Source organism: Sturnus vulgaris, chromosome 10 (genome assembly GCF_052056855.1).
Source record: "Sturnus vulgaris isolate bStuVul1 chromosome 10, bStuVul1.hap1, whole genome shotgun sequence".
Taxonomy (NCBI): Eukaryota; Metazoa; Chordata; class Aves; order Passeriformes; family Sturnidae; genus Sturnus; species Sturnus vulgaris.
In genome coordinates this window covers 1,745,471-1,770,564 of record NC_142252.1, presented here as the reverse complement: position 1 = coordinate 1,770,564, position 25,094 = coordinate 1,745,471, and the positions used below count along the sequence as shown (strand labels likewise).

At 41.7% G+C, this 25,094-nt stretch overlaps 1 protein-coding gene across 1 annotated transcript in view; it reads right to left on the bottom strand.

Moving 5' to 3' along the window:
• LOC106849591 (glypican-5-like) overlaps positions 1-25,094 on the bottom strand; it is a 322,712-nt gene that overhangs the window by 241,532 nt on the left and 56,086 nt on the right. Inside the window, exon 3 of the mRNA XM_014870294.2 lies at positions 3,864-4,558. Coding sequence (XP_014725780.2) covers positions 3,864-4,558 — 695 coding nt within the window. The remainder of the gene's footprint in view (positions 1-3,863; positions 4,559-25,094) is intronic.

Genomic DNA, 25,094 nt, shown 5'->3' with positions numbered 1-25,094 from the left:
ACACACAGCCTGCTGGAGCAGGGCTGCTGGCCCTGCATGAGCAATGGGAACACCTCACTGGGATTTGGCTCCAGCAGTGTGGGCAGTGTTGGTTACCCCACCTGCTGATACACCTGCCTGAAGTGCAAGCAACCACATGCATATCACAACTGCCTCTCCTCCTGCTGCTCTTTGTACTGTAGTTGAGAGTAGTTTACTTTCACTTGGAATAAAAAAATAAACATCAGGAATGATGCACAAGCACAGAGTTTGTACAGCAATACAATAAGTGAACACATGAAAAAGGAGACCAACTGTAAAACACAAAGACAGAACAAGAAATAAAGCAAGAGGAAGATGGTGAGGAAGGGCAAAGCAAGCTGGTGTGTGTAGCTGGCACCACGGGGTAGCCAGGGCTCCTAGCAGGAGGAAGGACAATTAGATTGAGCAGATGAAAGCAATGATGATGATTGCTGGTGCTGCAGACACGGCTGGCCTGCATTAGGTTAAATAAGCTGGATGCAAGCCAGCATCATTGAACAAATGGCATGGCACATTCCCCAGGAATCTGAGGAGAGATTACCAATATCTTAAAGGTGACCTTTCCCACTTGCTATCCCAGCAAATCTGAAAATTCTCTTGGCTGTAATGGACGAGATGGGCAGAGGCCACTCTCCTGAAGTTATGCATGCCTCATACAAATCGGATTTTTAGTTTTAGATTTAATATCAATTGACTGCACCTCATTTGAGCAACGTATCCTAAGTGCTTTATTGGTTTATTTCACCCCTTCCCCATTTTAAAGAAAACCTAATCTAACTTTCTATTATTCATTATCATCCAGGCAGGCAACAAGAGAAAAAGAGAACCCTAATTTTTAGCCATATTGTCTATTAAAAATGTAAAATGTTTCCTAAAAGGGCAGGCACATTAATTAAGGCTGCCTCAGGATAAATGAAGATTACTAGGAGTGCTCTGCTCTCCTGGATGAGTTTTCCATTATAATCAAATGAAACCAATTACTGCATTTGTAATGGAAACTACACCTAAGCTGAACATTTCCACTTTTGCAGAAGCTGGAGACTATACTGCACGAGCAAAAAAAGGTCTCCAAACAGGAAAGGAAAAGAGAAGGTATCTTTGCTGGGGAAAATAAAGAATCTTGTATGTAGAACCAACAGTAAATACACTGGGTACAAATGAAATGGCCCCAGTGTAATTGAGAATCACAGCCTGGATTCCCAGAAGTCATCTCAAGCAGGAAATCCTGAACCTGAGCACTGAACTCCTTTCTGCTTCTTCAGAGAAGAAAACACACCTTAATTAGGCTCAATTTTCTAAATAATGGTTATCCTCTGTAACTAATCAGGAAAATTTTAAACCAGTATCACCTGAATGCTTGTTCAAATAGTGAAACATGCTCTGTCTTCCAAATATCATCTTACTCTGCAGACAGCTGAAAGGATCGAGGGTAACACACTGAGGCACAGTTTTTATTTTCAAACATCCTTTGCCATCCTACTGAGCAGCCCCTAGAACAACACATAACCTTCTCCTGCACGTGGAGATTCTAGCAGTGACAGAAAGCAAAGATAATTTCAGGGGAAAAAGGAATTAAAGGAATTTCTCACACAACAGCATTTTCAGAACTTATTCCAGATGGAAGAAGGCAAATGTTTAAAGGTATTGCTAGGGAACTAAGAGGGCCCCAAATAAAATTATTTGAATAATCTTTAAAGAGAATCCTGAGCCTGAAAGACATTTCAGAGAGAATTCTACTTCCAAATCATATAAAAGCAATACACTCATTGAATTCATCATATTTATCCAATATTCACCTGGATCATGAATTTTACCCCTCAGTAAGCTAAGCTAGTGCATGTTAATTATGAGGCTGATAAAAGCAATGCAGAGTCATGTTTTAGCATTCTGTCCATGTGATGCCTGAGAGAGGCAACCTAGAACAGAGGCTAGACAGTGTTAATGGCATAAAGTGGGGATTTATTAAAAAGCTTTCAAAGGATACAACTTGGCCAGAACAAGAGCCTGGCTGTGGCTCCACCCGAGATGGACCCTGGGGCAGGAGTTTTCACACTTTTATAAGTTTTGGTCCAATTCCATATTGGGGTTCATTGTCCAATTCCAGCTCCAGGTTCTGCAGTCCCATCCTCCCAGATTCTCTCCTCAATTCTCTGCTGTTTGCACTTTTTGGGGCTGAAGCTGCAGCTGTCCTTGGTTCTGGGGCTGGAAAAGGATTGTTTTGTGTGCCTGAGCTGTGAGGAGAACTTGCTAAGACTTTCTAAGAAGTTCAGAGTCACACACTAATGCAGTACAGAGACTGGAAAATAGGAAAGCTCAAACTTTCACATGTAATCAGCAATGAAGCTCTACAATGATTTTAGAGGTATCCACCTACTGTCAGATAAAACCAATGTATAGTAATAGTGTACTTTGATTTCTGATTCCCTTTTAGACTCATACAAAAACAACTTCTGAGTGAAAATAGGGGCAGATACAGGAGCATTGTTTGTGACATGTTGTAAGTTTAACACTCCTCCGTGGGGCACACTGTGACACCACCAAACCTCAGCACAAGGCAGACCTGCAGCACACGCAGGCTCCAGTGCCCACCACCCACTACTCAAGAACCTGGACAAATTTCTTAGAGGTTCTCCATGTTTATCTTTGGATTATCAGACAAATTAGCAAGCTTGCCATTCATGAAAAGGAAAGGAAAATTGAGGCAATACAAACTGAGTTTTAACTAAAATACCAAGTGGAATTCTATCAGATTACAACAAATAGTTGGGGGTTTTTTATAATTTATGCTTTATATTGACCCTAAGTATGGCTCTGTCAGGTGTTCTGCAGTGAAGGGAGCTGCAATATCAGGGATTTTGGAAGGTTGCAAACATAGAAGCATTTTTCTCCTATTAAAAAACCTTCCTTTGTTTAGAACAGACTCTACCACAGCTTCTCTCTGTGGACCCTCAAGACTACCTTTTCTCTTACACACTGTGGTGACCAAAGTTATATAATTTGTTCATTTCCATCTCTGTTCTCTCGAAGAATTCCTTTACTTTCAAGACAGGCAGATTTATCAGCATTTTTTAGGTTAGTCTTTATACCCTACTTAAGGACACACTGCTACATTTTTTTCCACTGACAGCTGTATTAACTTCATACAGATGTAGTCAGCTGCATTATTAATCATTTCAGTAATTTCTAGCCTAATCTTCAACACCTTGAGAGAACACCTGTCAGTCATTTGCTGCTATTATTTATGTGACAATTCTGCCAGCCTACTTCTTTCCCCTTAATCTACACCACTCACTAAGCTGTTTCCACTTCGAGTGTATTTTTATCCTTCACGTATGCAAATGTTGCCAAATAAATTTGAATTTTTTCACGCTCTTTTCCCAATTTCTGTATGATAGGTGTACTTATTACAGACCTGCACTACCTTCCTGATGTCTCAGTCAGCACTAAATTAAAGGGACTGTAAAATTGTGAAATATTTTGCCTTTATTTAAAAGCTCACTTTTCTAGCCCCTTTTACCAAATCCTGTGGGATGTCCCCACATGCTACAATTGCATGCCAGTATAACACTTGACTGATATCCAGTATCACAGACCCCAATTTTTTGTTTAGAAAACTGTGCAGACAAGGCAGATGTCTCTGCTTTACCGGGTTCCTTCTAAAGAAACAAATCCCCCCACCCCTTTCATGTCAAAGCAGACTCTACAGACAGTTATGATGGGGTTCAGTAAAGTCTGCATGGATTATTAAACACAGATCCAGTTAAAGCCTAACAAGTGCTGCAAAGACAACAGCGATTTGTTCGAATGTTTATCAGCATTACTGGCAGTGGCAGGGCACTCACTGTGGCCGAGAGCTGCGGGCCGTTCAGCTGTGCGTGCAGGATGGCCTCGTTGATGGAGCTCCACATCCCCGACAGGGCCATCTCCAGCTCGTGTGACGCTGCCATTTCATTAGCCAGGTATTCCAGCGTGGAGATGAAGTGTCTCCAGTGTGCATCCAGCTCGGCCACGCTGGCCAGGCAGCCCCTCATGACATTGAGGCAGTATCCCACGCAGGGCCGGATGAGCGTCAGGCCCTGGCAGTGCGGGCAGTACTGCATCTTCACCAGGGCTCGGCTGCACTCCTTGCTCACGGCGGCGTGCTCTGTTGTATTTATCACTTCAATGCCCAGGCTCAGGGCCTGGCTCAGCATCCTGCTGGCCCAAAGGGATTTTGACAGCTCTGTAACCATGTTTTTAGAATAGTGTCCAAAAGGATTTATGTCTTGCCTCGTAAGCCGCAGACACTCTGTGTAGTCCTCTGACAGATCTGTAATTCCTGGGTTTATTAGCCGGCTGTACACCAGGGGAAAGAGACTGTCAAAGAACCGCAGTACTGCACTTTCCACTGTGGTCTCTGCGCCCAGAATGTAGAGAGAGATGTCTGTAAAAAGCTCCTTAACAGGCTCTGCTGCTTCTTTTGCCATAGGTCTGTAAGCTGTCTCAAACAGGGAACTTGTGCGGTTTTCAGCAAAGCGAAGCAAAGACTCAAAGGCCTCTAAAAAGGGGGCAGGGGAGAGAAAGAACTCGAGGTTAATGGCAGGCACCTGAAATCTCAGTCACAGGACTAACACTGTCCTGAACAGGAACATCAACAGTTACATGAAATCTGCAGCATGAATACAATAATAGGTCATACAGCTTTGAACAGTAATGGGATTAAAGGGACCCCAAAGGATTGCCTGGGCATAATGAAGGCAACACATAACACACAACAGTTTTTCTTTAAAAAGGTGACTCTGCTCTCACTAGCCATACCCTGATCCTACAACGACTCTCAGATTCCAGGCCAGGGTTGGAGCACAGTCCAGGGTTGTGTAAGATGGTTTTTAGAACTCGCACTGCACTTGGGCAGTTCAGCTGGGTACACTTCCAAAGCATCCCTCTGCTCAACTGTGAGGCAACTGAATACAAACAGAAGCTGAAGGTTTTGCTTCACAGTGCTTGAGTAGCTGGCTGAGAGGCACTTCTTGCAAAGCACAACTCCAAGATGAAGGCAAAGATGCTGTGTGAATAAATTCGCTCCCCATTAACACTGGCCATGTCTGGACAGCAGCCAGTGGTTGGGGAGGACTTGACATCATGCCCACCATGACCCAAAATCAAAGTGAAGTAACCAAATCAGGAAAATATTATCTCCTTTAACTACACCATTTCTGAGCAGCCTAAGAAAAAACAATATTTAAGGAGTTCCACAGTTAACACATTTCAAATGGCACATGGAAAGTATTATAAACTCAAACCACTGACTGGGGTGCTAGAATTCATGGACAGGGCAAGGAAGGGATCAGTTTTCCAGATTATTTTTAATGACACAGAAGACAGTAATCCACACCATTCCCACTGCTTTCTTTGGAAGCTCTCCAACAAAAAGCCTCTGACATAAATCATCCTTGCACTCCTCCGGGTGGCGAGCAGTCCCAGCCGAGGCAGGAGTTCTGTCACTCCACACCTCCCGAGGCCTGGCCAGATAATGGGGTTTGGTCTAATCCTCCTCTCCATTCATGGCAGCATGGCTGTGTGATTCCCTGCCCAGAGATCAGCCCCACAAAGGAGCAGACACAATACACAGCCCCAGATCAGCACTCACTGGGCCAGCCCTGCAGCACAGCCCGTGCCCTGCCCTCCCTGTGGCAGCTCCCCGGGCAGCTCACTCGCCTGTCCTCACAGGCATTACAATCCCTTTTACCACACTGTGTGCCTGACCGAAACACATAACACAGCATATCTCACTGCACATTAATCAGCAGCATTTTGCACACACACGCTGCAGAAAAATCACTTCAGCACTCACACTGGTACTACAGCAACTAACGCTCTGCAAGTGCTTATAAATTCCTAGAAATTCAGAAACCAGATACACTCGAGTTGAAAAAGATGACAGTACCTTCTTGTCAGAGAAACACCTTGCCAAGTTTCAGACTGAAGCAGACTTGCAGAGCTGACAACAGTTCTGAAAATTCAATCCAGAATATAAATCTTGACACAATCTAAACTGTAGTGCAGTTTGTTGTGTGCTACTACACACTATTAAAAGGGTATTTTGTTTGCCACATCAACTCTGTATGATTATTTCCAAAGGAAACCAAAACATCATTCTTATCATACTAAAAACTCAATAGAAATATTACAAAACATAATCACAGGTGTTTAAGCTTCCTCCCTATGCACAGTCCCTTACAGATATTCAGCTTATCTTCAAATGATGGGAGCAGGGACTGTTGTCTACAATGCCATCAATCTTACACTCTTCCTTTACCTTCCATATCTACAAAGGCAGATATGCAGGCATGGCTCTCCTTACGTGAAAACTAAATAAAATTCATTTATGAATGTGCTAATGTCGTTATTTTCCCGAGAAAATAAAAGCTTCAGCAAAACATATGAGCAAAATATCCAGCATACATTAAAAAAAAAAAAGAGATTTCAGCAGATTCCTGGGATACTTGATTGTAGGCTAGAAACCATGTAGCATTTTATTCTCAAATCTCTTAACTGTGAAAACTCTGCATTCAATTAAATAAAATTCTACATTATTCTGAGACAAGTATGAAATCATATGTAATAGTGACATTTATTTTTCATTGTGTATGGAAAAAACTGTCATGGCAAATAGCTTCATTCCTCCTTTAGACAGAGTCCTCACACCAAAAACACAGCACAAAAATACTGCTGGTGATTAGAGATGTGCTGCAAACCCTGCAAGGCATCATCTGCTTCCTTATAACCACTGGTCAGACACAAAACGTGATTCGTGCCTGCAGGCAATTACATTTCAGAAGGAAATATGCAGGTCCTTTCTCAATGTTAAGGCATTAAGAGATCTTTGAGGCAACCAAATTTCTGTTCTTAAATCAGAAGCTCTGTTCTTTAAATCAGAAATAACAGGGTTTCATGCAGTCAAATGATGTGGCAACAATGGACAGCTTGAATTGTGGCTGTACAGGGCAGGAGCTGCTGAAGTGACTAATTATGTGCTTTTTAGTGCACTTTGTGTGGTACTTTGTACAGAGTTTCTAAACTCCAAGGAAGGTTTACCACTATCTGCAAAACCAGCTTCTCATCTGTGCTGTCAAATACAGCAAACTTCAGACAGTTATGAACTCACAAAAAGATGAATTCTAAGTTCAAAGATACACTGGGAGAATTATTCATTCATCTTTTACTGCCTTTGGCTTCAACATAACCCTACCAGCAGCATGGAATATATTGCAAATATATCAATTCTCAACAGAAATAAGCCTTAACTGAAGTAATCCAACATTTGATGAAGACATCAAATTTGGAGGTTGTCTTCCACTCGTAAACAAACAGGAAGGTGGAAAGCAAGGTTTGTTCCCACGGTGCTGAGAAGTCCCTTTTTTGATTTAATACCACAGGAAAAGTGAAACAACAGTTAGTTTTGAATTTTGAACGCCCACACTGGTGACTACTTAATGAAAGTGCTGCAATAATTGAAGTTTCTGCTAAAGAATAGTGCTACGGGGAGAAACAGATGTAGGAGGAATGTGTCAATCTGCTCAGTGCCAGTGTACCAGCATTCTCCAAATATCTCCTCTATTTTTCCACCACTGGGGGTCCACTTGGGGAAAAACAGGCAGATCTTAAGTTTCTCATGTCACATAAACACCTCATTCACCAACTTGCACGACCTCCCTTCAGCAGGAAGAGCTGCTGGAGTTTTTTAACTGCTGTCACCTCTATTTTAGTCTAATCAAGTGCAACAGCTCTCCAAGTTTGTGTCCAGGCCACCACTTCTCCTCCTGCAGCTTTATACTCCAGACAAGAACCCAAGATGCAGAATTACCACACATCCATTTGCTACTCTTTCTGCCACACAAGTCTTTCTGGCTGTGTTTATTCTGTCAGGCTCTGAGACAAAGAGCAGCACCATCTCAAGGCAGGAGCAGAGGACACAGTGAAGTGCACGGGCTGGTGTCAGCCTGCACTCAGGGCTGCCTGCATCTCATGAGCCCTGGATTTCTTGCAGTGCACGGAAGGCAGCAGATGTGGTTTCAGGGAACACACATGGATAGGAGTTTTCCAAGAAAATCTGGCCTGACATGTGATAGCCATGCTCAGAGCAGGTTCATTTGCTTTCCTCACTCGTGCAAGTCCTAAACCAGCTATTGAGATCCCTGTTCTGCAAGCAGCTGTGGGCTTCAGATGGAGAGCATTAGGCAAGGTTAGCAACCTCCAACTTGCTGGATTATGATTTAGCCCAAACCTACATTCCTTTTTTTCCAGGGATCCAACAGGGGAATATTAGCATGGAAACAATTTCACCAAAACAAAGGCAACCTAAACACCAGATACTGCTGCTCACAGAGGATTATTTGTGCCCCAGAGTAGCTGAGGCTCAGATATTAATGCTTGAATCCCCTTGTCTTCAAAAACCAGAGTCACTGCAAACCACGACATGTCTGTGTGAAAGGGAAATTACTGCCACTGCCACCAGACTTGTGTGTGCCACTCCAAGCTGGCACCTTGCCCACAGAACTGACCAGCTAAGAGCCCCTGCCAATGCAGCAGCTCTCCAAGGAATCAGCGATTCCTTGCACTCTGCAGTGCTGACTGCCTGCTGGACTTCCATTTTAAAAACTCACAAACTCCTTTACAAAAAAGAAAAAAAGGAAACTGTTATATTATAAACATTACAAAAAGATTTAACTATGCTCAAAACCCAAAACTATCTATACAGAATCTAAACAGAAATGGCATCTGTGTACATTTTAGATTTTGACTATAATCACGAAAGAAGAATGACAAATTTAAGTAGCTCCATTATTTGTTTGGTCTCTCAGGACCACACTAATATTTGGCTCCTTTCCTTTTAACATCTTGCATTTATTACAGAGTTACAGAATGAATGAAAGCTACACTTGGTTGAACAATGGCTTCCTTTTCATGCTTTCACGTCCATTAAGATTTCTGCATCTTTACAGCTTGCCAAAATAAAGGACAACATATTAATATTTTGCAGCAGTAGAATTTAAGTACAAACTGTTTGCAATGTGCTACAGGGAGAACAATGTACAAAGCAGAAAAATCACAGCCAGACATACATCTACATGGCACACAAGTGATAAAATCCAGTGCTCTGCTTTCTGGGTGTACAATGATCTCTAAACATGTTTAAAAGAATATGAACAAAGAGTGCTTAAAAACAAGATGAACAAGTGGTTGGGTTTTCTTTTTTTTCAGATTACTTTAAAAAAGGATATGAGTGCAAAGGAAATCGTATCATGTTTGCAAAGACAGAACTCAAAATCCATTCATTCATCCAACTGCTTTTGTAAACAACTTTGTGTAACTTTCAGCTTAATTTCAATTCTGTGACATTTCGCTAGGAGTAAAATTTCCAAGAGTTTGAAGTTTCCTTCTAATCCTCCCTATTTATGCTCCTGCAGAACACAGGGCCAAAGCTCTTTATTAATACCCTGCTTTCCCATGTGCATTACTGGTTTTAGAATGGCAGTCTTCCTATACAAAATCACAGTTGCTCTTGATGAAGCTGATGAGAAATAACATATTAATAAACACGTGTTAATAAACATGTCTAATGAGAAAATGATGTCTATCCCGGTTGACACATCACCAACACTTGCAGGAAATACAGCAACCTTGCTCCAAAACCATTTGAGGCCAGAGAAAACCGTGGAAGTGCTCAGAATCTGGGCCAAGCAGAAAGCAGCATCTCTTTCTTGCTACTCACCTCCTATAGCTGCTCTTCACAAGGCAGGGCCCAGTTTCAGAAGTAAGTAAGCAAAGTCAGTTTTGGCAAGAGGGGGGAAAGGAAGTTGGAATTTACTGACCTTGACAGTCCTTAGAGTTCATCAGTCCTTCACAATACAGACCAGATGGGGAAAAAAGCAGCTTTCCATTACAGTGCATATGGGCAAGGTCTTTATTTAGCAGCCTCCCCATGAGCTTGTCTACCTTGACAATGTCACATAAATACCCTGGTGTGCACCTGTTGATAGAAACTTCTGCCCAAGCTGGAAGTCTGTGCTCTCTTCACACCCAACAGCTATGGACACTGCTCATTAATCAGAAATCAGTGAGCAGAATTATTTACAGACTCCTTTAATACACTGCTTGATTCCAAGTCTAATTCAATACTGTTTTTAACTTTAAAAAAAATATGAAAAGTTATAAGGACTCTAAAAAATTCTGGAGGTGAGACTTTGGGAGCACAAGAACACTTTCCTTCCTGGTCCTTCCTTCTGTGCTGGGAGCTGGGACAGTGGCTTGCCACAGGAAAAGCCTCATGCAATGTGAGTATCAGAGCAGCTGACCCTCTACTGGAATGTGGGAATGTGGGCAAAGCCAAGACACTTGGGAAAACCCACTTCTAAACGTTCTGCTGGAAGAGTGACTTCCAAGAGCAGCAACAGGAAACACACCACTGCAGGACCATCTGAAAACTTCTGTCTTGGGATGAAGATTAGTCTCGCTTCTTTTATATGCACAAGTCTATTCTGACAGCCCTGGCACAGCCCTGCAATTATACAGGAAATAACTACCCCCCTAAGATTGCTGCCCCAGCCAGCAAACCCACACCCTTTGCTCCATAACACAGTCCTACAGGACACTTTCTTCTTTTACTATTTCTTCTTCTTTTTTTTTTAAGTTTAAGCAGTTTATGATACATTCCTGTACAGGGAGAAGGGGGGTGAATATGCAGTTCATTTTGGTGACAATGATGTGCATTAACTTTGGGTTATTTTGGTATTTAATTCTCATTAAATTATCAATATAAGAAATAACATCAGGTTTAAAATAGGCTGACTGCTTCAGAGGCTGGTGAGGCAAAGGGAAAACAGGCAGGAGATGCACAAGCCCAGGAGATGCCTTAATAACAGCAGAATGGGCCAGCAATGAACACAATCATTTGTTCTGCTCTGGTCAGTTTGCCATGAAATCAAAAATAATGGTTTCTGTAGACTGTGCTGGGGAATGTATCCAAATGGCTGGAAGTGGAAACCAGAGTGCATGTATTCTTCAGACTTAATGGCCTTGGCTTCATAATTTCTTGATAATAACAAGTTACAACTAACTGCAAAACTATTGGCCAAAAGCAGACTAGAGACAGCTCCACACTCTGCTGCCCCAAACCAAAACTGCCCTTCTTAAAGAAAACATTACAGGGAAGAGTTTCTAGAAAATAATTGTTATGTTTCACAGAATCAGTTACAGTTTGCTGGCTTGACTTCGACTACATATTCAACCTTCAAACTTTTTTTGTGAATACAGTGAATGAGCTGGTAATTAAATTTAGCTGTTTATTATTTCTGTATACTTGATTTCAGTACAGTTGTAGGTTATTTTATACACTGTAACTATAGGGAAAACTGACATTTTTTCAAGTGAGCAGTCTCAAGTAAAACTGAGTCAGTTGGCTGGCAGAAAGCTGGAGACCAGATGTGGAATTAACCTTTTATGACACTGCTGGGCTTCCAGTGACAGATAAATAAAGCAAGGAGTTCTCTGGGAGTATTTGTGCAGTAGCAGGCTGATGGACAGCCAGCAGCACCATGGTAAAATGATCCAGAAGAGCAGTAAAAGCCCTGAGGAGAATGGCTGGATGTGGCACAAAGCCGTGGCTATCACTCTTATTCCCCTCTCATCAAAACACAACTCCTAAGGATCATTCATAAAATCCTTATCTGCCAAGCTCAAACCTGTCAGCTCTTACTTAACAATATCAATTCACAGTTCTAACAGGATTTGCACCAAGATAACTGAAGAAAGAACTACGGCTGTGCTTCAACAACATCATCTGTGCCCTTCATTGGCTTTCCAAAGTAATTTATAAAAAACACTTCTCACAGTCTATGAGGGGAAACCCACAAGCTGCTGTGCATCTGTAGGTAGGCAGCTCCTCACACAACTGTAACCATGTGAAGTTATTTGGAGGTTCAACAGCCAGTGGAGCAGAAATAAGAGTTTATTATCTGATTTATCTCATCAGTCACTTACACAGACAGTGATGACTGGAAGCCACAGCTACAGCAAGTAGCACAAAATTCCCAGGATGGATTCCAGCACAGAGCACTTGCAAAATAGCTCTGAATGACAACTCTGTAACCATCTTTGTTTCTTTCAAGGCAGACCCAAAGGAACAGTCTACATTGCTTAAATTAGAACTGATCTAATTAGTCTAATGAACAAAGTTTTCACCACACAAAAAAAAAGCATCCAGTTTTATTTTTCCAGGCTAAATCCCTGTGTACTGTTGCAAAGATGTACCATCAGCTGAGAAGACAACATTTTTCCTTATAAAATAAAGTTTTCTAGTAAAAAGAAACAGCTTGGACAGTATTTTCTTGGATCATCACTTCAGGGATGAGGTAAACCACTGGTGTCTTTGCAAGTAAGCATCTTACTGTGGAGTGGGGTGGGTTTGGATTTTTTACAAATTTTAGCATTGTTATAAAAACACAGCATACTAGAAAGTGTGTTGGCCTAACAATCCAAGACTTGCATGGCCCTAGACAGGATGAATACTGCCTCTAAAAAATGGACTGCCCTCAGTTTGCCTCTTTGGAGTCGATACCTGTGGCTCCTCTGAATGAGCAGAACCACCAGCACCAAAGGCCTGCACACTTCTTGTTCCTGTTCTCAACACACAATGGTTTATTCAGCTGTCACTGCACATTTCTCAAAGCTCACAGGGTTGTTACCCAAGCAGCCAGTGGAGCTCCAGGTACCATCGGGGCACATCTGATTCTAGGGTGAGCTGAGGGGTGACACTGCTCCATGTGTCACACACTGGCACCCAAAAATGCCACTGGCACTGGGAGATGGTGCAAAACCTTCACCTTGTTCTTCCTGGGGCTCCATAGCCATTATTTTTCCATGTGTTAAGCAGTTTTTCAGAGCTGAGAATCACTGAACTACACATGACAGCACAGGGGTAGTGATAAGTGAAAATAATTCCCTTATTGCAATGTCCAGGATTATGACTTTCAGGTCATGTCTTCCCACAGACTGCTGGACAGAATGAAAGGGTATCACTTCTCCTTGGACTTCCCAAACTCCTCTTATTAGAAAGACCTTTGGAATGAACTATTTAGTGTCAACAGTGCACTTTCCAGAACCAAAGCAGACTTGTGGGAGAATCTCATCTCTCTGCATGGGCTGGCTGGAGTGACTGAGGCAGCACATCCTTTATCGTGGCACTCCAAATGCTCTGGGCCTTTATGGAGCAAAAAATCCTCATAACTGGAACCTGTGCCTAGGTAAGGGTGTGGACAACATTTAAATGACAACGTGTCTAAGACATACACACAAATACCCAGGAGCAAGCAAGTGGACTGTGGCCAGAAAATCTAAAATGCAACTGTGGACACAGCTCATGTACAAGTAAAATTTGGCTGTGTGGAGATACTGGGGTTGATACCACCGGTTTACATTGCTTGAGGAGAGGGATTATTCAAATAAATACTAGGCAAAAAAAGGCCAAGAATTGCTTCTGCAGCCCTCCTGCAATTGAAAACCATAGAGAAAGTAAAAGCTGTGCCAACTGTGCCCCGTGCCAGGTACTAATAGCAGGGAGAGCAGATGCCATGGCTAGAGAAAGAAAGGGCATTTAATGCTGGTGGTCTCTTGGAGCTCAGACACTGCACAGGGACACAATTGGGCTGGCCAGGGAGCCAGCCAGGCCTGCCAAAAGCACTGCACACAGACTGCTCTCTGTTGTGATGCCTCAGGAGCTCAGCTTTTCTATTTTTCATATATCTGTAACCCTGCAATGCTTTAGTGTCTAACTCTAAACTCCATATCCAGTGTGAGCTGCTGCTTTCCCATTTTGGTCAGACACAGCAATGTCTGAGGCCCCCAGAAATGTAAAACAAAAGTGAGTTGGGGGGGCAAACTCGGGGTAAATGACTTCATTACCTGGAGTTGTAATTGGAAGATTAACCCCAATGTGCAAATGGACCAAACTTACAAAAGTGTGAAAACCTGGGACCTGCCATCCATTTTTGGGTTTAGCCCCTGGGGGCTTTTGTATGCCTGAAATGTACCTGAAGGCCCTCCAATAAAAATAACTGCTTTTTATTCTCCTAATTTTGTCTGGTCTCTGTTTTTAAGTAGTCTTAAGTACTTAAGTAAGTACTACTTAAAAGGGACTACCTTAAAACCACTACCAAAGTTACTTGATTTGCACAGCGACATCAATGATCCCTGAGACACTGAGCACTGCGATTTACATGTGGAGAAGTATAAAATACAAAACCTATCTAGCTTTAGAATCCAGAGGTGACCAGGGTAGCCAGGACACTCTTAAAACTTGTCTCTGGAAGCTGCACTGCAGGCTCCTGTTTCCTGAGTTGTCAGTAACTTTGGCACACAAAGAAATTGAGATATTTCTTTGTATATATCTGATGTATTAAATACTATATAGAAAGGAAAGTAAAAAATAGTGTAAGACTTGCAGTAGTTAAGAAGAAAGAACCAAAAATCCATCTTATGAGTTAATCAAGAGAAAGCAGGAAGATGCAGAAGACTTTTCATTCTTCTGGGAATCTTTTCATTAGCAGAAAAGCAACAAGACAGGGGTCTCTAGAGAGAATTATCTCGACCCTCTGATTAAAGAGTTCAACTAGCAGTAGAAAAACTAATATGTTTGTTTCACAAGGTCATGAACTATTTCATGATTTCCAGCTGAATTAGTTAGGTGGTCCATTAAGATCTATTTCTAAAAATCTAAGCAAAAAATAGCTACAAGAGACAGGATTAGTTTAACAAAGATGAAGTATGGGGGGACATGGCTTATTTTTCATGGTTTTGTTTAGGCACTAACATAAAAATACAAGAAATTACATATAAGTTCCATTAAAGAGCAAGGTCATAAATAAGACTAAAAAAAGATTTTAAAATCTAGATGAAATCTGTATTTATCGCCAACTTTAAAACTCTCTGTGTGGAGAGCAGCAATGCTGCAGCCCCGTGGGAGCAGCAGTGAAGCCTCTCGAGCCCAGCCATGCCAGCTGGCCCCAGCACTGCCCTCCCTGTGCCCACTGAGTGTGTGTGGGCACATCCTTCAGCTGCCCAGGCACACAGCAGGGCTCCCACACAATCACCACGGGGGGACAGACCTTTAGGACCATCGAGTCCAAGCCATGGCACCGAGTGCCACATCCAGTCTTGTTGTAAACACATCCAGGGATGGGGACTCCACCACCTCCCCGGGCAGACCATTCCAGTACTTGATCACCCTTTCAGTAAAAAACCTTTTCCTGACATCCAACCTAAATTCCCCTAAATTTCTGTCAGTTGTTGCCTGGAATCAGTGACCATCCCCCAGCTGAGTACAACCACCTTTCACACAGGTGTAGAGATAAGGTCACCTCTGAGTCTCCTTTTCTCCAGGTTAAGCAACCCCAGCTCCCTCAGTCCTGCACAACCACGGTGGCCAAAACCACAGCCCACAGAACCTCACTGCTGCTTCTTCTGATTCTGGACTGACCAGCACTGCCTTCATTTTAACTTCACCCAGCCTCTTTCTCTATGCAGGGAAGCCTTGGCAAGGCAAACTAAGAAGAACATAAAAGTACCGTGGCTAAAATTGGTGTAAAGGCTGTTTTTGTACAAGTCATCTTCTGCAATCAGTTTCATTAAGCAGCTTTTGTGTTTTCCAGGCCCTTGGACAATTCCTATTCACAAAAACCAGTAAGAGACCAGCATGAAGCATCCTCACCCAAACCTGAGCTGGAAATACCCTTTGGCACTGTGGCACAGAGCAGCTGGGCTCCTCAGCAGCACCCCAAAAACCTCTTAACTCATCCAAGATTAAAGGCACAGGTAGTGCCCTTGGAGAAAAGACACAGGCATGCAATGCTTGGAAAAGCAGAAGCCACTCCTGCAGCATCTATTTTGGGCTCTGTCCTCTCGTAGATTACTCTGAAGACATATTTGATACCATAACACTGTCAGGTAATTGAAAGGACGTGTCTGCTCGGAGAATTTGACCTTGTTCATGGACTTTTGTTCTAATCTGAACAAAGAATTTCTCTGGACTATTTAAAAAAAAAAAAAAAAAAAAAAAAACACAACAGTGGATAAGATTTCCATGAATAATTTCAATGGAGACTGAATCCAAGTCACTGTCAATTTAGGAAAATATTCGGGGTGTTGCTTTTTAAAATTTCACATGCTTACAAATCCTCACTCAATGGAAAAAATTAAAGATGGATCAATAGCTAAAATAATTCTACAAAAACAGAACACATATTTCTTTATGGTGAATAGTTTCCCCTCAATTTATCCTCCAAATTCCTTCAAGTAAAGTGACTGGCATGTGTTCAACACATGGGTCAGAGCTGGCAGAGGTACATATGCTGATGATTTGATGGCTGAGCAGATGTATGTGGAGAACTAGCTCCAGCTATTCCTGAGGGAAGGCACATGAACCCTGTTAGCACTAATCAATCAGAACACCCATTTTTCTCCCAAAATTCCTTTCTTAGAAAGTACACAAAGGTTTTTTTCCAATCACAACAGCTACAAACATTTGCTACAGGGCAAGTCCCCATCACACCAAAGACCAAAGAAATGAAATTTATGTGCAGAAAATTGCACAGCCCTTGATCAAAATAAAACCACTGTGACACTGTACTTCAACACTGCCACACATACCCAGACACCTTTTCAGATGAGCAGGATTCACAAGATCACAGAATTTGCTTATATTCAAGAAGCTGCACAACTGTAACCTCATGCTTGCTTATTCATGCCCTGACTTTGAGGTGAGAACACTGGCCTGGAGCTTCTTGGGTCTTCTGTGTCTCCCTTTTTAAAAAAGGGTTTCTCCTTTTCCAGTCAGTGGGAACTTTACCAGACTGCCAAAATTTCTCTAATATGATGGATCAGGGCTTAGCCTCTGCATGTGCCAGTTCTCTCAGGATTGGCATCACATCAGGGGCAGATTTTTGTGGGAATGCATTCGTTTCCTTCTACTTTCTCACATTGTATTATCAAAGTAATCACTGCATTGCTTCCTCTGCTGCTTAGGGTTATTTTGTGAATTACTGAGGGGTTTTAGTTAAACACGGGTCATTAGTGATGGGAACTCAACTGCAGAAATATTATACTTGGAATTGAGGGCCAAAGCATCCATCACATCTGTCACACTGAGGTTTTAATATGCAATTGTTAAAGCCTCTCAAATACCTGCAGCTTTTATAGTTCTGTTTAAAGTTTTGCAATCTTTGACTCAACAACTAATTGAAAAATAAAGGTTGCAGATAAATCAATCCAGTAATGAAAGCAAATTAGCCATTCTGCTCCAGCAGAATTCCAGCACGAATGAGGATGCTGAGATTGACTGCAGCAATAAAATGAAATGCTCTCCTCAATTCCAATTCAGAGGAAGTTCAGCAAACAAGTTTTCAGAACTCAAGCACCACAACTATGATCTACATAAATGGTACCACAAGCTTTGACAAGCCCCTGCCAAGCCAGGAGTCTCTTAATTCTCATGCCAGTCCTGGCTTTTCAACAGAACTTTTTTTTTTAACACACCAAAGCCAATCAGTTACTTTTATTCTCTCATTAAGACAAAAAAGTTCATTCTCAACAGAGAGTTTCACAGTATGGTCACTCGCTCTTTTATCCAATAAACTCAGTTGATTTTAATCACTGAGTGCTAGCCTAAATTTGCATAATTTACACTATAACAAGAATACTTAATACAGGGAGCAAACAGATGCTTAACTAGAAGGCAAAGTTTAAGAAGGATTTATCTTCTTAAAATGCTTATCTTCATTTCAAGGTCACATGGAATCAATAAAAATAAATAATTTTTTTGTACCTTGCTCATTAAGGTATCATATTTCTAGCCTAGTCAGATTTAAAAAAGTAAACATGAAGTTTTAAAAAGATGCTGGTGGTGGTGGGAGCATAACTGTGAAATATTCTCACAGCAATTTCGTTGATTTTGCTTCAGGAGAAATGTCAAGATTCAGCAATTTTCATGAACAAGTAAATTCTCCACTTTTTTCCTGTCTCTTTAAATTTAATAGACACCTCCCACTGTTTAAGTTCTACTCTCTGAAGCCCTGGAACTGATTGCTTATTTTAAAAGAGACCCTTTGGCATGAAACTTTATCTGTGTAACCCTGGAAATGGGATCAAGCCCTTCAGAAGCACTGAAAGAAACCAAGAGAGGAACAACCACCCAACCAAAAAGGAAATTACTGACAGGCTGAAAACGAGAGGGTAACAGATAACTCCTAAGAAATTCTGGGCCCTGAAGAAAAGCACATTTCTGCATTTCAGACCCAGCTCAAAAAAGCATTTTTACATTGACAAAGTTTATCTTAGTTCTGCAGTACTGTTCTTGATCCACAAAATCCCCACAAAACTTCAGTGCTCACTTAAGTTTGCTGCCAAGAAAGTGGATTTGTAAAAAGGGGGCCTCAAACTTTGCAAAATCATTGGAATTCTGTAAGGCCATTTCTGTTCCTCTGACAAATCTTGTTCCACAAAGGTCAGTTCATGGCAGAGTTTTCTCTTGTCTTTCAGATCAATCTTGTATAATGATACTCTTCACAAGATCAGGAAAAAAGATGTTGACTTGATGAATCTATTCTGGGAAATGTTATGAACCTGCTCCTTGTAATAGAATAAAATCTTTCAGTTAGAAGGGACCTACAATGACTGCATCTAGTCCAGCTGCCTGACCAATTGAGGGCTGGTCAGGTGAAATCATCTTGATAAGGGCACTGTCCAAAGCCTCTTAAATCACTGCCAGGCTTGGGGCATGGAGCACTCCAGAAAGCCCACTGCAGGCTCTGGCCACCCCCTTTGCTCAAGAAATGCTTCCTAATGCTCAGACTAGACCTCCAAAACAATTTTTTGACCAAAAATTCTCTCATCTTGTGGAAATACCATGCCCAAAACATTTTTTACCCCATCCTGATGGAGGGAAGCTCTGTAAGAACCAAGAGCTTCCCAGTTCAAGAGACTGTCAAAGCACCCCTTAAATGAAAAATCCCTGATGCTAAAAAGCCTGCACTGTAATTTAGTGAGGCACAGCTAGAGACAACACACAAACAGTAATTTAGCAAACACACACAGAGCAAGAGACACAAAGCACTACAACAAAAGTGGCATCAGGTGAAGGGGGTTCCAAATTTAGAGGACATGACCCTGAGGACTGGTTTTCAATCTCTTCTTCAGAGACAAGGTGCTGGAGATTTGTCACTTGGGGAATTTCCACATAATGAAGGGAGCACAGCACTCAACAAAGGAGAACTTCATAGGAGCCCTTAATCTGACTCTGAACAGGACAGAACAGATCAGCTCAAATCAGAACAAATCCAACAGTATTTACATGCCTTATGAAATTTGAAGTTGTTTAATACACTTTAGGCAATGCTGGCTCTTCAAGCAGGTTCAGGAGGATTATGAATTTTTCTACAATACCTGAGTATTTATTTCCCAATCCTGACCACACAGAGAACAAAAGCCAAGCAGTCTGTCCCACTGGCCAAGACAAATATCTATCTATGTCTTTTTATGCCTGGTATTACAGTGGGCCCTTGAGGGATGCAAAAATGTACGCCCACTGCTCTTCAAAATCTGACATTTGATTTCACTGAAAGCTGCTTAAATATCACAGAAATATCCAGGGAGTATTCAAAAATTATTTCTGGACCTGGTGGTTAACTGGGACGGGATGGCATGGACTTTGGGGACACAAAGCAGAGATGGATCAGTCCCAGGTCTGAGAGCTCCCCTCACTCAAAGCTGATGAAACCCTGCAGCTGACAGCTCCAGGGTATAGGGCAGTGTGCCCAGGGGACCTGCCCAATCTCTCACAGTCCTTCCTGTCTCTAATACACCACAAGAATTTCTTGTTGTTTGTTTTTATGTCTTTGACTCTTTGCTCTTCAAATTCCATTTCAGGCTCTTCAGTTTCCTTCTCACAGTGCCCACTTTGGTCTGTGCCCCTGTCTTTAGGATTCACTAGTGTTGGATTTCCAGTTTCTGACAGCCATTTCTTTTGCTCGAATAACCTCCTGAACTTTGTGTTTAAGCATATGGATTCATTTGCCTTTCTGCTCCTTTTCTCAAAGGGTGCTGTTCCTATTTGCAGTGACAGGCTGTGGGGTGCTTAAGTAGCTGCTATGCCTAAACTAAGATTTTAATTTCTATACTTAATCACAGCCATATATTTAAACAATGCTCACATTGTTCTGGTAATCAAGAGGGGACCCCAAGAATGTTGGTCATTACATTTTCCTGTCTCTGTATAATCTATGTTGTACTTCAAGTGTAAAACTCTACTGTGAATATGAGATGACATGCACGTTTAAATACAAGTCTCCATAAACCAGACCTACTCTTCAGCTAACTGAAGCAATAAATAATATTGCTATCTCAATCATATACAGCAGTGGCAGCTACAAAATCTGTCCATATCACATGGATAAGCAGTGGGCTGTTTTAGCTTCACGTGTTCGTGCAAAAGTTCAAATAGCAAAACTCTCCAAGTGCCCTAGGCTCTGAAAAGCACAGCATCCCTGGAAATACTGCTTATTAAAACTTCTGGGCAAGGTTTGCCATCAAGATCTTAGAAGTTTGCATGTAAGTGACAAATACAGCTTGAAAAAACTTTCCATTTCCTGAGATGCTGGCAGATATCTCAGCCCAGAGTTCTGAGCCATCTGGGACTTGCTTTCCACTTCAACTAGCCTGACAGCACAAAGTTAAAAATTAATTAGAGACTGATTTCCTTGCTACAAAAACTATCCCATTCCTTTCAGCAGGGCAGCTCTGAGAGGAAAGTCATTCTCCAACAAAGAATATTGAAATTTGTCCCCCACTGCTGCATGGTTGGTTTCAGGGGTCTCCCTCAATCAATCACTTCGTCCACAGATTAATGACAAAAGTAAATTGCCATATATCATCCCTCTCACATCTTCAGTATCCTCCATGGATTTGCTTCCTTCAGCCTCTATGAATTAATCCCCTCCACTTTTGCAGACCATCCATCATGCTTTTCCCCACTATGTTTCCCTATTTCCTTTACACCACAGACTTTTTTCATCTCTGTTGCAGTCAAATTTTGGAACAGCTTTCTTAACTCTGCTAATCCTTATCTCCAGACAATTCTTCCTGTAGCCAGATGAGCTCCACAAGTCTTTCCCTAAGAGAATTTTGTCATTTCGCATGCCTTTGTGTTCAGCTACTCAACAACACAGAAGCTGCACATACAATAAAAAGCAGTAAATTCATACTGCTTACCCAACCCAGCTGCAAATAGCCTGAAATGCATTTATTGGGGATTAAAGCTTTTATATGAAGCTTGTAAATAAATAAATGTAATTTACCATGCTATCTTTTAAGTGCACATTTGCTTTAGAAAGCAGTTTAGAATATATTGATCAGCACGTAATTATATCATGTAAAAAGACTGAAATAAAGATCTTCAAGATGCAAGCAAATAGTAAAATTTCATTTATATCAACATATATTTTTTACCCTCAATGAACAATATTTAATAGACCTTCTGCAATTTTACTGAACAAAGACAAAAGTACTGTCTCTCTCTAAAAATCTTAAAAATGTATTTACTTACTGCCTATTTCAGTCCCACTTATGTAGTAAAATGTAGGAGGGAAGGGCAGCACAGTTACAGTGAAGACAAAGACATAAAGGCATGAAGTCCTGTCCATTTTACAGCTACCTCTGAAAAAAAAATTATTTTTCCACAACTTAGTGCTGCACATAAAAAACAAATACAGCTGCCTGCTGAACACAAGCATGACAAAGCTCTAGAGCAAGCAATAGAGACTTCCCACGTTGCACCAGGGAGAGGAAGGAGCTTCCATTGAGAGACTGTCACACCTATCAACAAACACAGAATGCCTGTGCAGCCTGGCTCCCAGGGAACAGTGCCAGGAAAGCCCTTGGTGGGCCAGGAGGGGAGGCAGGGCTTGCCCAGGGAAAAGCTGGAATTGCTGCTGCTCAGGGACACTTCTGCAAGGCCACAGCAGCAGCAGCAGCAGCAGCAGCAGCAGCAGCCTGCACTGCCTCAGCAGCTGAGCAGCTCACAGCTGCATCTGCTGTCTCCAGCAGCCAGGAGAAACTTGTCAGAAATGCTGGAGTGGCCACTGAAAACTGCATTGCTGAGGTGGCTTAGAGAACACAACTGCAGGTAATGCTGCAGTTCTTAATGAATTATTCGATTATTAATACTACATCGAATGTATACATGAGAAAAATCTTATTCAACAGTACAAATGACTACTCTGGCTTTACCCACCAGCAGCCTACGTATTTTACACACTGCACACTAATTTCACAACATGAACTATTGAACCAATTATAGCTGTTTTCAGGAAGGACATTTGATTGTGAGAGTGCCAGGGACAGGGGGAAGCAGGGTGTCCAAGCCAGCCTTTCTTCCTGTGTGTCTTTCGAGCTGCTTCCCACCACGAGACCATCTCCCCTCTGCCAGGAGTCACTTTGCAGAGAGGCTTTCCTGGAGTATCAGCCTGAACCTTTCCTGTCAGCTCAGTAACATTCTCTCCTTTTTCTGAGGACAAAGCAGCTGCTGGATACAGATTTCTATATTTAACAAAAATCACAAACCACCACACCATCCCACACACCAGTAAAAGAAGCAAGCTTCAATATTTTTGAAGCATCTAGTTCAGAGATCACTGAAGTCACAGGCTGGAGTATCGTTCCTCCAGACATTTCCTCCTCCTCTTTTAAGTCTGAATTTAAGAGTTACAGATTTGTCCAGATTTTTCCCCCACATCCCTCAGACCCAGCAGGCATTCCCTGAGCTGCTGAGAAGCACTGATGTGTTGCAGCTCCAACTCCACACATGTGCCTCGAGCTGTGTCCCTGTGCTGGGTGTAATAATGCAGAGAACACTGCATTAGTGCTGCTCTGCTGAGCACAGGGGCTAAATCTACCAAAAAGCACCAGACACTTCTAAAGTCACTGCTGTGCAACTGGCCTAGACATTTGTAATAAATGACATTTCCCAAAATATTCAGGATTCCAGCAACAGGACATTTGTTTGCAAACACAGGAATAGAGTAGTGCCCCAGAATCCAATATTATCATAATTCTCAGGAACTGATAAGAAAGCATAACTGGCTTTAGGAGAAAAATATGGTAATGCTTTTTCTTTTTTTTTCTTTTTGAGGAATTCACTGAAATCTTCATTCAAAACCCACAAAACTAAACTCATCTTCTGATGATAAATAAACTGATGGACAAAGCATTTTTGCCTACTTTGCTGAAAAAAAAGATTTTTTCAATAATACAGAAACAGTAGCTAAACATGAACCATTATATAGAAAACATTGTAAAAAGAGGAGCAAGCAACAGCATGGAATAAGCTATCACCTAAATTAAACTGATTAGAACTGTTTGTCTCTTCAAAGAGAAAAATCTGATACAGGAATAAGGTCACAGATCCTTTCATGTCATCCAGAGCCAAGCAACTCTTCCAAAAGCAGCAGAGAGCACCGAGGAGCATTCCCAGACATTCCCAGCAGTATTTGATTTGATTTGATTTGGCCACATCTGCACTTGATTGACTGGAAATCTGACTCCAATAGCACATAAGCAAAGATGCTTTTTGAGGGCAAGTGTGAAATTCTCATGTGGCCACAGTGAACACAAGTGAGTGTTTTATGAGGTGTCTGTTATCTGTGCTGGCAGGAACCAAAGCTCCAGAGCTGCTCCCACATCACTGATTTACCTGCATATTTCCATTATCTCTCTCTGGATTTCCTTTGATACACAAGTTATACCTTGAGGTCAACAGGGTTTGCATTTCTTTAAAACTGGGGTAAAATACATCTTTTTCATCTCTCAGCTCAGGCTTCCTCTGCTATGGTACAAAATCCCTCACACTCAATGCTGACTGTCTCATGCACAAAGTTAATAAACAACTTTTGAGTTCACAATGTTTGCTTACTATGAACAGCTATATTACACAGTCCCAAACTCTAACATAAAAAAACAATCTTAATCATGAAATTAAGAAATTAAGAAATTAGGAATTGCTTAAGAAGTTAAGCAATCTTAATTGATTTGTAGTTAGCCTTACTGAGCCCAAAGGAGTACCCAAGTGCACGCAACTGAATGTGTTTGTGAGTACCACCATGGCTGGGACTGAACAGTACAGACTTAAGGCATAAAACCTGAGATCAATTTCTCCTTAAATGCTTCCAAAAATTCTGTAATTTAGCTGGAATCTGCTACTGTATAGATATGAAACTGTACTCTGAGCTTTCCTTGATTTTTTCTGCAGCCTTATTCCCCTACCACCGGCTTCCTGACAGGTGAGATATTTTTCTACTGACAGGCTAGCAATTAACCTGCTGCCACAAAAGAATAACAGAGTAAAACAAAATGTGAAAAATGAAAGATTCATCATAGGTATCACAGAGAAATCTAGAAACAGCATCGCTTCAATTAAGGTTCTTTTCCCTATGGTCATATAGTTTCTCCTGTACAAATCCACCCTTGTTCAGTTATTACTTCAATCTCAGGATTTAATTTCCTCCTCAGCACTTGAGATGCAAGTAGGAAGGAAAGCAGAGAAGGAAAAATTGAAATTAAAGTCACTACACATATCTTGTACTTCACCTTCGTTGATAAACCAGGAGTGGCAAAAGGTTCAGCTCCTTTCTCCCCAGTCCCAAGTGAAACTGAGCCAGCTTTAAAACCCCAGTCACTTTTTTCTTCTTCAGAAAACTGAGTGGCTGGTGTTGCCTTTTGTTTGGTTATTCAATTTCTCACTAACATTTCTGCCTCTTCAATGACAAAGCTCAGCAGAAGTTGCAAACACTTATGCTCATAAACATCTTCAGCAGAAAAAAAACCACTTTCACATGTTGATTCAAATGCCACTGTTCATTGAAAAATATTTTGACAAAAAACCTCCAGGCAGTTTATCACTTCTCTTACACATTCCAGTTTCTGGAAGTGGCTTCCTTCTACAGGAGCCTGCCATGCCAGCAGCACAAACCCATGTGGCAGAGAGGAGCAGC